Genomic DNA, 16,790 nt, shown 5'->3' with positions numbered 1-16,790 from the left:
CTGTGCTAACAACGCCGACACGCCTCCGGATAGAGCGTAACAATTTGTATCAATAAAAGTCTTTGATCCACGGAGCACCAAACCAGGTCGAAGGTTAAAACATTTCCATTTATTAAAGATTAGATAATATACATGGTAGTAAACCACCAACAGTGCATCAAACGCAGTTCATGCTTAACGCGTTTCGTAGCTTCAACGCCACTTCATCAGAAGCATTGGATCAAAGACTTTTATTGATAGAATGGGAGAGCGACTGGTTCAAAAGAGGTGTTAAAGAAGCCATATATGTAAAAACTGAAAAACCAAGTTTTAATAGAGGCGGGGGGGGCGAGTGTGTGCAAAATCTATTGTCTGCCAAATACAGTGCTGTTTTGGCACCTCTGCCTGGAAGGTTTAATAACACCTGAAAGCTCCAATCATGCTAATACAATCAACACCTAACTTCATGACATTTCTGAAGATTATGATAAACAGATTATGCTGATTGGGGCAACATTACAGAGGATATAGTCCCGATGAAAGATCCTATTTACAAGTTCTTCTGAATTGAGAAAGTCAGTTGGATGACTTGTTAAACGTCTTCTAGGAAAAAAAACCAAAACACAGCAAGTCCAGTTGATTTGACTTATTTCTACACAAGGTAAAATGTAGTGGCAAAAGTATTCAAGATGGTTACGCCTAAACTGCCCTATTATAAGAACCTGGGATAAGGCTTTATTTATTATGCTTTATTTACACAGCATAGACATGTTACACAGTTCTGTAAATTGGATAAACCATATGTATATCCTCAAGCAACTGTAACATGTGCCCATGTGTCCTTTAAACTTCCTCCCCCCCCTGGGGTCCTTTCCAATGTTGGAGACCCTGGGCACATGCTGTACCTTCTCTGCTCTACCCAGAACTATGTATGAGCAAAACACTTGCAGATATATACTACCCTTCAGCAGTAATTCATTTAGAAAAAGTGAATTATCAGATTAATGAGAAGCAGAAAGAAATGTTTCTGTGTTTTACACTTTAAATTTGGTTGAACTAAAGAACACAATGTGTAACCACATCTCTTACACTATGGTAAAAGAAAAGCAGTGTATTGTATCTGTTTGGCCAAATGAGGAATTCCCTTTTTATGATTACTACAGGTATGACAGACAGAAACTTATTGCAAAAGAGATACATAATTGCCAGTATATAACTTGCATGAATCCCGCTGCTGGAAGCTTCTCCATCAATCCTCGTCTTCAGGTAATTTTGCACCCCTATTTTTCAGTTTTGCATATGATACACTTTATTGCATAGGGAGAGCATAAGCACTACAATCAAATAATTTTTTTTTGCTATTTCCTTTTGGCATCTGAGTTTATATTCCCATGGAACTAGGTTAAGAACCACACTCTGCCATGGATGACCCTTTCTAGGTGTTTATTGTGCTTCTAGACTTATTTTCCCAAACAGTATCCTCATTATTTATTAAAATAGCACCAGCAAGTTACACATCGTTCCTAAACAGGGGTCTTATAATAATTTAACAAACATCAGTTACTGAATAAAATTAGGTTCTAAGAACCCAGCTCACAAGATCTACAGTCTAAAGGCTAAATATGGCTCCTTTTGAGCTGCTAGGTTGTTTTCTTCAACATGGCTTACTTCATCATTAGTCCACAGTAATAAAATCAGGTCCTTAGAGGAGCTTGCAGCAACCATCCTTGTTCCACCAGTAGTATCTAAATAGCCTGCCTCTGTCTTCTGCGCATGCGCACATAGTCCCACTGCTGATGCTATGGGACCTATTTATCATGCTGTGTAAAAAGTGGAGTGAAGCATTACCAGCAATTCCATTTCAACATTTAGAAAATATAAATAAAAGCAAAAAGCAAAAATTGCTATGAACAACATCACGATGATGTTTCATGCCACTTTTTACAGAACATTATAAATAGGCCCCTAAATGTAATTGCCTCCTGTGCCCTGTAATGCTTGTACCATCAACAGATGTTACTCCATTGGCTCTGCACATGTCTTAAGTCTAAGTCTGAGTTCTCAAGCCCTAGTGTAAAGCAAAAGTATATATGTATATATACCTCTATATAAGTTTTTACTTATTCACGACTAATATATTTGTCCAAATAACATGGTACAGTCTCATTTCTAGAGTTATTCTGCCTTTCATATAATTCTTTTATTTACTTTCAGAGACATTTCTCTGTGTTTGCAGTACATTTCCCTGGCGCTGATGCATTAAGTACCATTTACAGCAAGATCATTAGCACACATTTCCAGCATGGTGGCTTCAGTTATAGCGTCCTCAAAGCTGTACCTACCTTAATACAAGCGGCAATTTGCCTTCATCAGAAAATGATCCAGAATTTTCTCCCAACTGCTATCAGGTTTCATTATATTTTCAACCTTCGAGATTTAACACATGTATTTCAGGTGAATGTTGTTTTATTTAAATAAGCTTCAGTTTGTGTATACAGTCAATAAATGAATGAGATAAATACATTTCTTATGGGAATTCTTTAGAGTGGGTATACATCTACAGCCCTATGACCCTACAGATCATAAAGCCCTCTTGCTGGCTATAGACCTTTCCAACTTTTCATTTATCAATAGTTGTTTAGATTGTTTATGGAAAATATACACCATTAAGGATAAAGTTACAAGCATGCAACACTTATTTCATCTTTGTTCTCCTCCAGGGAATGCTTCTTGCTTCTCCAGAGTGCATTCGACTCTCTAGTGATCTTGTGCAGTTATGGCTTCATGAATCTTCTAGAGTGTACTCTGACAAGCTCATGGAAGAAAAAGATATCGAACAGTTCAAGAAAGTCCTTATTGATGCATCTAAAAGATATTTTGATGTAAATGTACAGCTTTCAACTCTTTCCTTGCATTCCCCAACCTTTTAAAATTTAGTAATATAACCAAAAGTGAGCAGAAGCCTAATTATCAGCCATCTTGATGGTATCTATCATACACTGATGTGCAGTTTTGATTTACCAGTACAGGTACCTGTTATCCAGAATGCTCGGGACCTGGGGTTTTCTAGATAATGGATCTTTCTGTAATTTGGATCTTCATACCTTGTCTACTAGAAAATCATTTTTAATATTAAATAAACCCAAATAGGATGGTTTTTCATACATTATGGATTAATTATACCTTAGTTTGGATCAAGTACATGGTACTGTTTTATTATTACAGAGAAAAAGGCAATCATTTTTTAAAATCTGGATTATGTGGATAAAATGGATTTTATTATTATATTGTAATGAAACATTACTGACTGCTAAACACTGCTGTTTCCATCTACCAACCTACTAATCTTACCTTAGGTGAAATCTCCTTTCCGTGCTCATCATGCTCTTTCTTTCTGCTCCTGACTCTCTTCTCCCCAGCTCTGATTGTGCCTGCTTGTTATATGTGTATTAAAAAGTGTCAGGATTGTAGATGTTGAAGATATAAATGTTACCGATTTAGTACATTTGTACCTGTACAAATGGTGTCCAGATGTACAAAGTTCTTAGAGATTTTTCAATATATCAGTTTTTGTGGGTGCAACTGGATTAATTACATTTTTATAAATTTGTAAAAAGTTGTATACATTTTCCAGGATTTGGACTCTTCAGTAAATAATGAATAAAACATAAATAGGATCAGTCTGTTCATCTCTCTGTTGCAGGGCATTGATGAGGATGCATTGCTCCAAAAGCCACTAGTGTATTGCCACTTTGCACAAGGTATCGGGGAACCACGTTATTTTCCAGTATCGGATTGGGAAAAACTGACTCGAATTTTAACAGACGTGCTTGAGCACTACAATGAGATTCATGCTGCCATGAATCTTGTTCTTTTTGAGGAAGCCATTCAGCACATGTGAGTTTCCATCGTTTTTCTCTCCCGAACATGCATTACATGCTGTACACTCATACAATACAACGCATAGCTGAGATGATCTAGTAATGTCAGTAGGTTTTTAATAGAAACTTGCCACTCTACAATCTGTATTTCACATCCAACGGACACATTATTAAAGTTCAGAATACCAGGATCAAGAGCAATAGAAACAGAAAAAACTACCATGGGCAAAGTGGGAACAGTGGGAAGGAAGACCTACAGTAAAAAATGGCGTCATTGGCTTTAAATGTTCCAATTATTTGCCAGCCAAGAACTCTGACATCACATCCTGGCTCTGTGATGTCAGCATCAAGCACCAGAACAGCACGATCACCACAATAAACCCATATTAAAGTATATCAGTCAGCGTGTATCAGAGTATCTGTATTAGAGTGAAAGGACACAAAACTGACAAATATCAATTAGATCCAACTAGCCTACAGTTGGTTTTTCTTTTAACACTATTAACACTGAGAGTTCAAACATTGCTTTCCCACTAACAAGAACACTGGCTGCTCAAGCATTGCCTATACATCCTGAGGAAGGTCTTTGCAGATCTGATACAGAAGCCTACTTTGCTACCCTGAGTAAGGCTTCTGTAGGTCTGACACATGAGCCGTGTAAAATGAGTGAGCAATATGTAAAACAGGTAGAGAAATCAGTAGAATAGTAGCTTCCTTCATTGATGACAAATTGCAGGGGGGGGTGTTTTCAGAAATATTTTACGTGTGCTTTAATTCTCATGACATTTGCAGCTGCCGCATCAGCCGAATTCTAGAGTTCCCTTATGGCAATGCTCTTCTTATTGGAGTTGGAGGCAGCGGCAAGCAAAGCTTATGCCGCCTGGCTGCTTTTCTCAGTTCACTCGAAGTTTTTCAGCTAACACTTCGGAAGGGTTATGGCATCAATGATCTCAGGGTAAGATTGGTGTTTTCATGCTGTTTTTTGTATGTATCTAAATGTCTAAATCTCAGCATACATGTTCCATGTATGTTCCAATAAAATTGCAAAAAACAAAACAGTATGTTTATGATCCTGACCAAGATCCATGTGCCATTGATGTTGATTAGTTTGTTAGTTGAGCAGGTTTCGGATATTTCATGTTTATCAGCAGATTGCCATATGAGGAAGTGAGGAGGAACTGTGGTACTTTGTACTGTTTTGATACTTCAGTATCAGTCTGATCAGATAACAGAACAATACAAAGTTGGTTATGTCATGGGGCTCATTGTATTCATTTTGTTCTTGCTAAGGGCTGAACGTCCTCTGCTGCTCTCTAACCTGAGTGTCTGTATAATGTACAGGTTAGGGGCATTGTTGGGGAAGCCTGCATGATCCCCCAGCTGTCCCTCATGAAAACAGTGATGCCAAACAGGTGGTGCTGTATTCATAGTAGCAGCCACAGATAAGTGATGTCAATTTAACTAGTGTGGAAGGATGGGTGCAAAGTCCAAAAACATGGCACGCTGCAACTGTTTTTGCACTTTGCACCCTGACTTCAATGTTGTATATTAACCTTATAAAATCCAAAAAGGATTTTTCAATTAGTTGAAAGCAAAAAATCTTAGGAAGGCCAATGGCTGAATGAGAGGATCACTGAACAATTAGGCCAAGCGTAGAATGGTAAAGTTATATAAGATAAATAAGTCATTTAACATCTCACACACTTTCACACACACTTACATTTCTACCAGTTCTTTGTTTCTGTACTGAATGCCATTTCCTTTGCATTGTCACTTCATGCCATACCAACAATGCACTTTTTGTTACATCAACACAATTAAACACAGTAACAGAGATGCGAATTCCTTGGTAAATAATGTCTGAGAATCACCCTTTGCTTAATTACCCATTTGCAAATAGCGTTTTGCGAAACACTTTGCAGGTCACTGCAGAACAGGCTGTGTCACAATTAAAGAAAACAAACCAATTTCTTCACTCGTCCTTAATTACAGTGACAGTCTTGTGTTGCTGAAAGGCATAATGTAACCGTTGCCATGGTTTCTAACTTCACATTTTGCAGTAACTTTGCATTAGTAATTGTGAAGGCACAAGGGGCAGTGAGGGGAATTGGGATTTGGGTTTTGGCATTGTGTACTGGGGAACTCATTTTTTATTGTCTTGAATTTCAATCGTATTAAAGTCAGGAAATTTGCAGAAATCTAGGGCCAAAATTAAGTCTGTGGAATTATATGAGCAATTATATATCAGTACAATTTTACAAGGAATTACAGGGTTCAATTGTGCCCTGTGCATAAACATATATTGGATCTGCTCAGGGGTGCTTCGCCAATGAGGCAAGTTGAGGCTGTCGCCTCAGGCGGCAGCGCCCCACTAGGTACCAGGGGCAGCAAAAATGCTGCTCCTGGTACTTTAAGAGCGAATTTCCGGGGGAGGTGGGGCAGCAGCAACTGCTGCTGCCTCAGGCGGCGGAGGGGCCAGGATCGCCCCTGGATCTGCTTATCAGTCAATGTCACTTTGGACCACCTGACCACCCCCCCAGCAGTTGCAGACAGGATTGAAAAAATCAAACAATTTTCAGAAAGTTCCCAAAATACAGTGCAATTTACCATAGAGTCCCAGAATTTTTTGTCTGGCTGCTTTTTCTCTGCAATAATAATCCAGTCGGGGTAATTACAAAGTGACGGCTATGTGCAAAGTGCAAAAACAGATACAATCCACAATTATTTTTGTACTTTGCACTTTTTCATCCTAGATGAATTGCAGAAAGTCACTGCTCTCTGTTTAACTGCACAGAGAACTGCAGTCATCCCATGATTACAGCTGTTCTTGCATTCAGCAGCACAGTATTCATTAGACGTGGACAGAGCAGAGACATAGCCCCTGCCTACCCCATCCATCTTCTAATTTGCAAGTCGAATAAGTGAGGGACACAGGCACTGTACTGCCCATCTGCCCTATAGCAGGTGGGAAGGACAGTGTTGGCCTGGGTCCACCAATGCTGAAATCTGCACCAGCTGGGGTAAAGTTGACAGAAGTGCTCTATGCATTACCACTAAGGAGTGAGCTCTAGTGGCCTTTAGGGCTCTTGCACTTTTGCCTGCAGAAATTATAGATAATCCCCAGTGTATTTGATGATAATTAAACTAATACAAATTCATTTCACGCTTGTATAGGTATAGTTTTTTCAGACTGTTGCTTTTATACAAGTATTTTCTGGTGAATAATTTAAAATAAATGTGATTTGCAAGGTTTTTTTTCGTCTTATGCTTTCATAGAGTGATATTGCTACACTGTATTTCAAAGTGGGAGTGAAGAACATTGGAACAGTTTTCCTGCATACAGATGCCCAGATACCTGATGAACGGTTCCTTGTTCTAATCAATGACATGCTGGCATCAGGTAAAAGATATTGCAGCTTTTCTATGTTTTATAGCACAACATTTAGGGGCAGATTTATCAAGGGTCGAAGTGAAAACTTGAAGTAAAAAAAATTAGAATTTTGAGCAATTTTTGTGTACTTTGACTAAAATTCTAATTTGAAAAGAAATTTGACTATTCGAATATCGAAATTTATCATGTACTGTCGCTTTCAAACTTCAACTTTGACTATTCACCTCCTAAAACCGGCCAAAATGCTATTTTAGCCTATGGGGGGCCTCCTGGAACCTATTTGGAGTCATTTGGTGGACTTTGAAAAATCAATGTTTTTTGGGGCAAATGCTTCAATTAGAATTCGATCGAATGCACTAAAACTTCTATTCGAACGGTTCGAATAAGGCCTATTCACCCGAAGTTAAAAACGAAATAAATACATTTTGTTTTGTTTTTATTCGAATTTCGAAGTTATGGTAGTTCAAAAAAACTCCCAGTACTTCGAAATTCGACCCTTGATAAATCTACCCCTCAGTGTAGTGTTCTCCCTTTAGATTAATATTCATAGTTACCTCCATCTATGGTCAAACCCTGCCTCCTGCTGTTACACAGCAGGTTATTTTTTCTTTTGTGATTAAAGATGCTGGGGTTCTGGGGTTCCCATCAGGTCCCACTGCACTATTGCCTCCTGTATAGAGCTGTAAACCTCTGCTGCATCTTTATCCTCTAGTCTAAATTAACACTTGCTAGTATTTGTATTTGAAGCCTTAGTACTAGATTTCGCCAACTGAGATGAATGCTCACCACACCCCACAGGCTTTTTTTGGCTTGTTTTTTTGCACTTTTGCCCAGTTTTTCTAAATGAAGCCTAGCATTTACTTTGAAGCCAGACTCAGGTGCAGAAACACTAAGTGGAGCATTGCAGTGCTCATTTAAAAAGCACTTAGGTCTGCCTGTAAACTGCACCTAGCCCTAAATGGAAAACTGATGGTAGGTGCCAAGCACAGTGCTGGTAGGCACAAGGCAGCCCTGTTCACACTGCCTGCTGGGTAAGAGACAGGCCTATGTGCCTCCTCCACCCAACTCCCATTAATACATCGTTGCTGAGCCAAATGCAGGTGTCCATTGTCTCTATTGGAGACCTGAGACAGGGCAGGGCACAATGTCCAAAAATATGGCACATTGTGTCTGTTATTTGCACTTTGCACCCATTGTCGGGCTGGTTGAGGCGGGGACCACTGGAAAACTGAGATAAGGACCCACCCTCCAGCTAAGGACCCCCTCTGGTACACCACCCAACGCCACCTACCCTCCAGTGATAGTGGATTTTTGGCGCTGAATATCGCCCTCCTCACTGAACTAAATTGCCTACTCATGTGCCTGACTGTGGGGCCCAACAGGACTCCTGGTTTCCCAGTGGGCAAGTTTGAGGCTGTTTCACCTAGTCCTGCACATAACAGATGAACCCTGGTGTCTCCCTTCAATATTTCTTTAAATGCTTTGGCTACATAACATTCCATGAAAAAGTAACACGCCCTGTTTTTAATGCTCGTTTTCATGCATCAGAACCCTTACCAACATTTATGGGTTAAATTATAACTATGAAAGCTAAATTCAAATAAAATCCTGATGAGATGTAAGTTTCATATAGTCGAGTAGACTGCATTTGCATCTGCGGCTTTAAATAACACCGATCCCAGATAAAGGAAATAAGACGGAAGAAAAAATTACCCCAGCCTTTCTGCAAATGCGTTCATGATCAAAACAGCTCAGAAATATAACATTTTAAATGAACACAGGGCACTGGGGTTTGAATAGGCTTCATCAGCAGATGTGAGAGGTCATCTCTGGAGATCTGTAATAGGAGCTGTCAAGTCACCTTCGTGACACAAAGGAAACACGCTGCTTAATATAATGAGTTGCAATCAGCAATAATTCCCTTTATTATGAACTTATTTTTTTTAAATAGGTTTTCGTCTGCGCGTGTTTCACCGTCATCAGTTATCTGTCACAGGAAATTAAAATATACAAATATACAATTAACGGTGCAGTCTTCTGTCAATTCTGGAACTGGAAAACTGTGTTACTAACTACTCTTCTTATATTTATATAGTTAATGGGGGACTCAGATAGGCTGATCTGACTGGCCAAGGTTCTAACATGGTCTGCAAATGTAAGTTAGTCTTGTCAGTAATTAAGGGGCCAAAGACTAACTGCTACTCGTAGAGGAAGAACAACAACAAATAGCTTCCATTGTTTAATCCAGGGGTCCCCAACCTTTTTTTACCCGTGAGCCACATTCAAATGTAAAAAGAGTTGGAGAGCAACACAAGCATAAAATAGTCCCTTGGAGTGCCAAATAAGGGCTGTGATTGGCTATTTGGTTGCCCCTACGTGGACTGGCAACCTACAAGAGGCTCTACTTAGTACTATACTTTGTTTTTATGCAATTAAAACTTGCTTTCAAGCCTGGAATTCAAAAATAAGCATCTGCTCTGAGGACACAGAGAGCAACATCCAAGGGGTTGGAGAGCAACATGTTGCTCGCGAGCTACTGGTTGGGGATCACTGGTTTAATCAATAATTACAATTACTGCAGTAGCACAGATGGAGCCAGCTATACTGTAAGTAGTTCAGCCACAAAAAGCGCATTGCCAAGGCCACATTAATATCAGAGTTATCTGACTTGGGTATCATGTAGTTTGCTTCACAGAGGAGCAATATATTTTATATATTGAATCTGATTAGCAAAAGGCTGGCACATACATGTAAAATCAAATAGCCTGCTATTGAAGATCATTGTCCAATTAGGTTCCTGTAAGGAGCACAGACATCATCTCCATGAGCATGATTGGATAAAAGCAGTAGGGTGGGAGACCTATGCAAACTAAATGGCATGTCCATGCTCTGGAACGGTGGCTCTTAACGCCACCTCAATATGTTTGAGACCATTCACATTCTCAGAATAATTATTGCATATTCTCTATACAGTACACTGGAATCTTTGCTCCAGGTTTAGCTGAAGGAGCAGATCTACTAGCTGGACTAGGGATTAATGGGCTCAGAGACCATGGATGTTTTCTGCAAAGATCAATTTCACATTGCATAGCTATTTACTTTCCCTTTATATTGTCTGCCTTGTACAAGTATGGGACCTGTTATCCAGAATGCTCGGGACCTGGGGGTTTTCTGGTTAGTGGATCTTTCCATAATCCAGATCTTCATCGCTTAAGTCTACTAGAAAACCATGTAAATATTAAATAAACCCAATAGGCTGGTTTATTTCCAATAAGGATTAATTATATCTTATTCTGGATCAAGTACAATGTACTGTTTTATTATTACAGAGAAATAGGAAATCATTCTTAAAATTTGTATAAAACAAAGGTTTGGAGCTTTTCGGATAATGGGTTTCTGGATAATGGATCCCATATAGTTGCTAACCATTTATTTTTCTCTTTATTTTATTCTTTCTTGGAGATGAAACATAAAATGGGTCATTTATGACTGTAAGGGCACTGAGCAAAGTAGACATTTTCTTCACAATGCAAAGTATTTTCCCAGAATTCCAACATCATTGTGGTCACAGCAGTTGGGTTAAGATTAGGGCAATTTAGGTATAAAAAATGTAAGCCATGTGACACTGCAACTGCAGTAGTGGTTGTAAATTATTTTAATTATGCAACTGCCACTTCAAGGAGAAGTAGAGTCTACGGTTATGCACTAACTTAAAGGGATCCTTTCATCGGAAAACATGTTTTTTTTCAAAACGCATCAGTTAATAGTGCTACTCCAGCAGAATTCTGCACTGATATCCATTTCTCAAAAGAGCAAACAAATTTTTTTTATATTCAATTTTCAAATCTGACATGGGGCTAGACATTTTGTCAATTTCCCAGCTGCCCCCAGTCATGTGACTTGTGCCTGCACTTTAGGAGAGAAATGCTTTCTGGCAGGCTGCTGTTTTTCCTTCTCAATGTAACTGAATGTGTCTCAGTGGGACATGGGTTTTTACTATTGAGTGCTGTTCTTAGATCTACCAGGCAGCTGTTATCTTGTGTTAGGGAGCTGTTATCTGGTTAACTTCCCATTGTTCTTTTGTTTGGCTGCTGGGGGGGGGGGAGGGAGGGGTGATATCACTCCAACTTGCAGTACAGCAGTAAAGAGTGATTGAAGTTTATTATAGCACAAGTCACATGACTTGGGGCAGCTGGGAAATTGGCAATATGTCTAGCCCCATGTCAGATTTCAAAATTGAATATAAAAAAATCTATTTGCTCTTTTGAGAAATGGATTTCAGTGCAGAATTCTGCTGGAGCAGCACTATTAACTGATTCATTTTGAAAAAAAAAAATTCCCATGACAGTATCCCTTTAAAGGGGAGCTATCCTGAAAATTTTCTTTACTATGTTGTTATTTAGCCATTTTTTTAAAGAAATATCCAAATCTAATTAAAGTTTTAACCACTTTCTCAACCACTCTCACCCCTTCTCCTTCAGAGCAGGTCTATTTCTCTGCTATAAGAAGGCTGGGTTTACTGCTGTTACACAGTGTAACACTCTCTGCAGAGCAAAACCCCAATGGCCCTTTTTGGGTCAAATTAATCTAACCATTGATATCGTCATAAGGGTTTAGAATTTTTAGCAGAATATATTTAGTAATAAATCCTAAAAAATCCCTAAATAATGAAATATAATGTCCAACATAGTTCCCCTATAAGGTCAGTTAAGACTTGATAACATTTAGGTAGCCTTTACTGGTACTGAAGCTACCCACAATGCTGTGTGCTTTCAATTGTAACTTGCAGGTGAAATCCCAGATCTCTTCAGTGAAGAGGAAGTTGATAGCATTGTCTCTTCTACTCGAATGGAGCTTCGCGGTCTGGGCCTGCCGGACTCCAGAGAGAACTGCTGGCAGTTCTTTATTGATCGCATCCGCCGACAGCTGAAGGTGAGGATAAAAGAGAGAAAGGGAGCTGTACAATATAGCGAGTCCCTACTGCTCATATAAGAAGAGAAACACATGTTCCTACTGGCTGACTGCCACTTGCCTTTGAAATTGTGATGATTCATTAATAATTTTACAATGCTGGAAGCATTATCACAGTTTTTTTCTGCAGGTCACAAAAAAAAAATTCATCAGTCACTTTTTCTGCCTGGGACTTTCCATAAGAGAGAGTCTGTTTGTAAATTTATGGACCTGTTTCCCTCCGACTGCTGAAAATGATAAGAGGGAGTGTTTTGTGGTTTAAAAAGCTGCAATGTTCCCTAAAATAAACATCTAAGTGTCCATCTGTTTCCATTCATACCTCCAAAACTATAAAATCTGTTAAGCTATAATTTACCCACAAAGGTCACAATGACATTTACTTACAGTCAACATGCAGGTACTGTAGAGTGATAAACAGCATACAGGTATTTTTATTTCTGTGAAAATATGAAGTGTGACTGCATCAAAACACAAACTTCCAAGTGATTAGCATGGTCACTGCTTGTAAACTGTATGGCCAAGAGTATGTGGGCACCTGCCTGTCCAACATCTAAGGGCACCTGCCTGTCCAACTATATATTACTATAAAAATTGTTCCTCTCTTTGATGCTAAAAGAACAAGTATACTTGGAGTAAAATGGAGGGGTAATTTACTACGCATGGGGCAGGTTGAAAAGTGTAAGAACTAGGCACTGCCATGTTTTTCACACTTCGCACCCTGACTCATGGGTATGCAGGTTCAATTTTGGAGGGCAACTTATGCTTCCTAAATAAATACAACAATGAGTGGGTCTCTTTACAGCATTGCTACCCCATTATTTGAGTAGAAGGGAGAACTCCTTGAGTAGTTGCATGATCACCCTGCTATGTTTGCCCATACTGTATTATCACTGGACAGAGTCAGGCCAAGTAGTATTGGTGCACAAATACTACTTGTCCTGGTGCCTTGCCTGCAGACTTAATCCCCTTGCCCTCATGGTTCTTTGGATTGTCGTCCCCCCCCCCGAATGTGCAAATGTGCAGCAAGTGAAGGCTAGATCCTTGCTCCTTGATCATGGTTGAATCATATGCAAATAAACAATGGCATGTGCAGAGGGACATAAAACCAATACTGCCTTTACTACACATGACGTGCAGCTGTCACTTCGCTAGTGATGGCCTCTTTCCCTAGCAAATTGTCCTTTATGCCTGTTAGTAAAGTCCCTGCGGATTCAATTTCTGGTGAATATTCGCTAGCGACGGCCACTTCACTCCCTTTAATAAATCTGCTCCTTTGTGTAGGAGAAGTGTAGGAAGGGGTTGGTAACCCCAGTTTATTGATAGGATTTAGATGGACCAGATGCTGGTCGAAACACTGATTTAAAGGTACATATAATGAAAATGGCTGGTTTAAAAAAAACATTTATATTACAAAGATGCTGCATTTGTAAAAAAAAAAAAAAAAAGAACTGTATTAGCAATCACTGCCTGAAGGTGATTTCCTCTTTAAATAAATAAAAAGCAGTTATTCCTTATGATAGATCTGAGTTGTTTCAACACTTCAGTGTCATGTCTTTTCTCTACAGGTAGTTACATTCCATTTTCCTTTACAAACATTAGCAGTGCCTAAAATATCCTCCATACTTTGATATGCATTTTATTTATTTTTTTTACAGATTGTCTTATGTTTTTCACCTGTGGGTTTCACTCTAAGGGCAAGAGCAAGAAAATTTCCAGCACTTGTGAACTGTACAGCAATTGACTGGTTTCATGCTTGGCCTGACATTGCCCTGCAGTCTGTTAGCAGCAGTTTTATCCAAAGGCTGGAGTGCCTTGATGTAAGTGTAACAGCAAATATCTCTGCAGTTGCTCCATATCGCTTTTATCTCCTGCTGCTAAGCCTCATTCACATATGCTTTTTCATATGACTTTGAGTTTGATCTGGTTGGTTGCATAAATTAGAGTGAATATGTTTTTTTGGTGTAAGTGCACATGAGAAGTTATGGCAAAAATGCAAAACCTCCTTAAAAATGTTATAATATTCAGTATTATGATATTTAAAATGGTCTAACATGCTTTTAGCGTTTCTTACATAGGACCAAAATCGGGTTGATTTTTTATCCTGCCAGATTTCACTGCTTTCTTGTTCATTCTGCTGCATTACTATGTACAGTTAGGTCCATAAATCTTTGGACAGAGACAACTTTTTGGTTCTGTACTTTACAACAATGAATTATAAATGAAACAACTCAGATGCAGACTTTCAGCTTTAATTCAGTGGGTTGAACAAAAAGATTGCCTAAAAATGGCAAAGGAACTAAAGCCTTCACTTCAGGGGCTCAAAAGCAATTGGGCAATTGACTCAAAGGCTATTTCATGGGCAGGTGTGGGCAATCCCTTCTTTATTTTATTATCAATGAAGCAGATAAAATCCCTGGAGTTGATCTGGGGGGGGGGGTGCTTGTATGTGGAAGATTTTGATGTGAACAAACTACATGCGGTTAAAGGAACTCTCCATGCAGGCGAAACAAGCCATCCTTAAGCTGCAAAAACAGAAAAATACCATCCGAGAAATTGCTACAATATTAGGAGTGGTGAAATCTACAGTTTGGTACATCCTGTGAAAGAAAGAAATAGCACTGGTGAACTCAGCAATGCAAAAAGACCTGGACGTCCACGGAAGACAAAAGTGGTCGATGATAGCAGAATCATTTCCATTGTGAAGAGAAACCCCGTCACAACAACCAAACAAGTGAACAGCACTCTCCAGGAGGTAGGAGTATCGATATACAAATCTACCATAAAGAGAAGACTACATGAATATAAATACAGAGGTGCACTGCAAGGTGCAAGCCACTCATAAGCATCAATAGAAAGGCTAGATTGGACTTTGTTAAAAAAAAAAAAATCTAAAAAAGCGAGCACAGTTCTGGAAAACATTCTTTGGACAGATGAAATCAGAATGATGGCAAAAAAAAAGTATGGAGAAGAGGTGGACAGCTCATGATCCAAAGCATATCACATCATCTGTAAAACATGGCGGAGGCAGTGTGATGGCTTGGGCGTGCATGGCTGCCAGTGGCACTGGGACACTAGTGTTTATCAATTATGTGACACAGGAGAGAAGCAGTTTGAATTAATTCTGAGCTGTTCAGAGACATACTGTCTGCTCAAATCCAGCTAAATGCAGTCAAATTGTTTGGGAGGCATTTCATAATACAGATGGACAATGGCCCAAAACATACAGCCAAAGCAACCCAGGAGTTTATTAAAGCAAAGAAGCGGAATATTCTTGAATGGCCAAGTCAGTCACCTGATCTGAACCCAATTGAGCATGAATTTCACTTGGACAGAAAGGCCCACAAACAAACAGCAACTGAAAGTCGCTGCAGTAAAGGTTGGGCAGAGCATTAAAAAGGAGGAAACCCAGAATCTGGTGATGTCCATGAGTTCAAGACTTCAGGCTGTCATTACCAGCAAAGGGTTTTCAACCAAGTATTAGAAATGAACATTTTATTTTCAGTTTTTTAATTTTTCCAATTACTTTTGAGCCCCTGAAATGAAGTTATTGTGATAAAAAAAGGCTTTTCACATTTTTATGCAATCTTATTGTTCAACCCACTGAATTAAAGCTGAAAGTCTGCAGTTCAACTGCATCTGAGTTGTTTAATTTAAAATTCATTGTGGTAATATACAGAACCAAAATTAAAAAAAAGTTGTCTCTGTCCAAAGATTTATGGGCCTAACTGTATTTCATGGCAAATAGAAGAATTTAGTATTGTATTATATTGCATTAATGTATTGATTTATTAGAGATGTACCTTGTGCTCGTTTTTTTGCACTTTGCACCCTTCCCCAACCAATAGTAAATGAGGCCAAATGAATTATTATAGCACATTATTTATTTCATGTTTATTATGTTTCTGGACAGTACAGGTATGTGAATCCTTAGCCAGACACCCGTTATCCAGAAAGCTTTGAATTACGGGAAAGCCATAGAGTCAGTTTTAAACACATAATTTACATTTTTTTAAAATAATTTCCTTTATTTTCCACTTATAAAACAGTACCTTGAACTAGATCCTAATTGAGCTGCATAAATCCATATTGGTGGCAAAACTATTTTGTTGGGTTTATTTTAGCAGACTTTTGGTACAGTTATCCAAATTACGGAAGGATGCCTTATCTGGTAAACCTGTCAGGTCCCAAGCATTCCTCATAGGTCCTGTACTAAAATACATTGATTTAGCTTCATTACAAAGATAAATGGGAAAAAGGTTATCATTGCCCATCCCAGGGCAGTAGATCTTTTGACTAGCTGTCAATCCGTAAGGCACAGACAATGACTAATGTAATTGTTTGTCCTTGTGAAATGTAAACAAATTTTTAAATTATTTTCCATTCTTGAACAAGCAGCAGTACTTTAAAGCTTTATGGCTGAGACTCTAAAGTAAAAACTGTGTTCGCAAAAGTGAATGCTACACCTGTCTATTCACTTGTATTGGATTTTATAGGAATATATTTATCAAATGGTGAACTCTGTTCTCCCCATCTGATAAACATGCCCCAGCTAGCAGAACATTTAGATC

The 16,790-nt window shown here is 38.8% G+C and overlaps 1 protein-coding gene across 1 annotated transcript in view; it reads left to right on the top strand.

Annotated features, from left to right (window-relative positions):
• The window catches only part of LOC108701849 (dynein heavy chain 11, axonemal-like), a 154,559-nt gene that overhangs the window by 64,079 nt on the left and 73,690 nt on the right, over window positions 1-16,790 (top strand). The window contains exons 32-39 of the mRNA XM_018236864.2: window positions 1,143-1,245; window positions 2,194-2,433; window positions 2,700-2,861; window positions 3,683-3,876; window positions 4,653-4,815; window positions 7,137-7,260; window positions 12,041-12,183; window positions 13,878-14,039. Of these exons, the coding sequence (XP_018092353.2) occupies window positions 1,143-1,245; window positions 2,194-2,433; window positions 2,700-2,861; window positions 3,683-3,876; window positions 4,653-4,815; window positions 7,137-7,260; window positions 12,041-12,183; window positions 13,878-14,039 (1,291 nt within the window). The remainder of the gene's footprint in view (window positions 1-1,142; window positions 1,246-2,193; window positions 2,434-2,699; window positions 2,862-3,682; window positions 3,877-4,652; window positions 4,816-7,136; window positions 7,261-12,040; window positions 12,184-13,877; window positions 14,040-16,790) is intronic.

This window comes from Xenopus laevis, chromosome 9_10L (assembly GCF_017654675.1).
Source record: "Xenopus laevis strain J_2021 chromosome 9_10L, Xenopus_laevis_v10.1, whole genome shotgun sequence".
Lineage (NCBI taxonomy): Eukaryota > Metazoa > Chordata > Amphibia > Anura > Pipidae > Xenopus > Xenopus laevis.
Note: the sequence above shows the minus strand (reverse complement) of the source record. Positions and strands in the feature narration are given on the sequence as shown.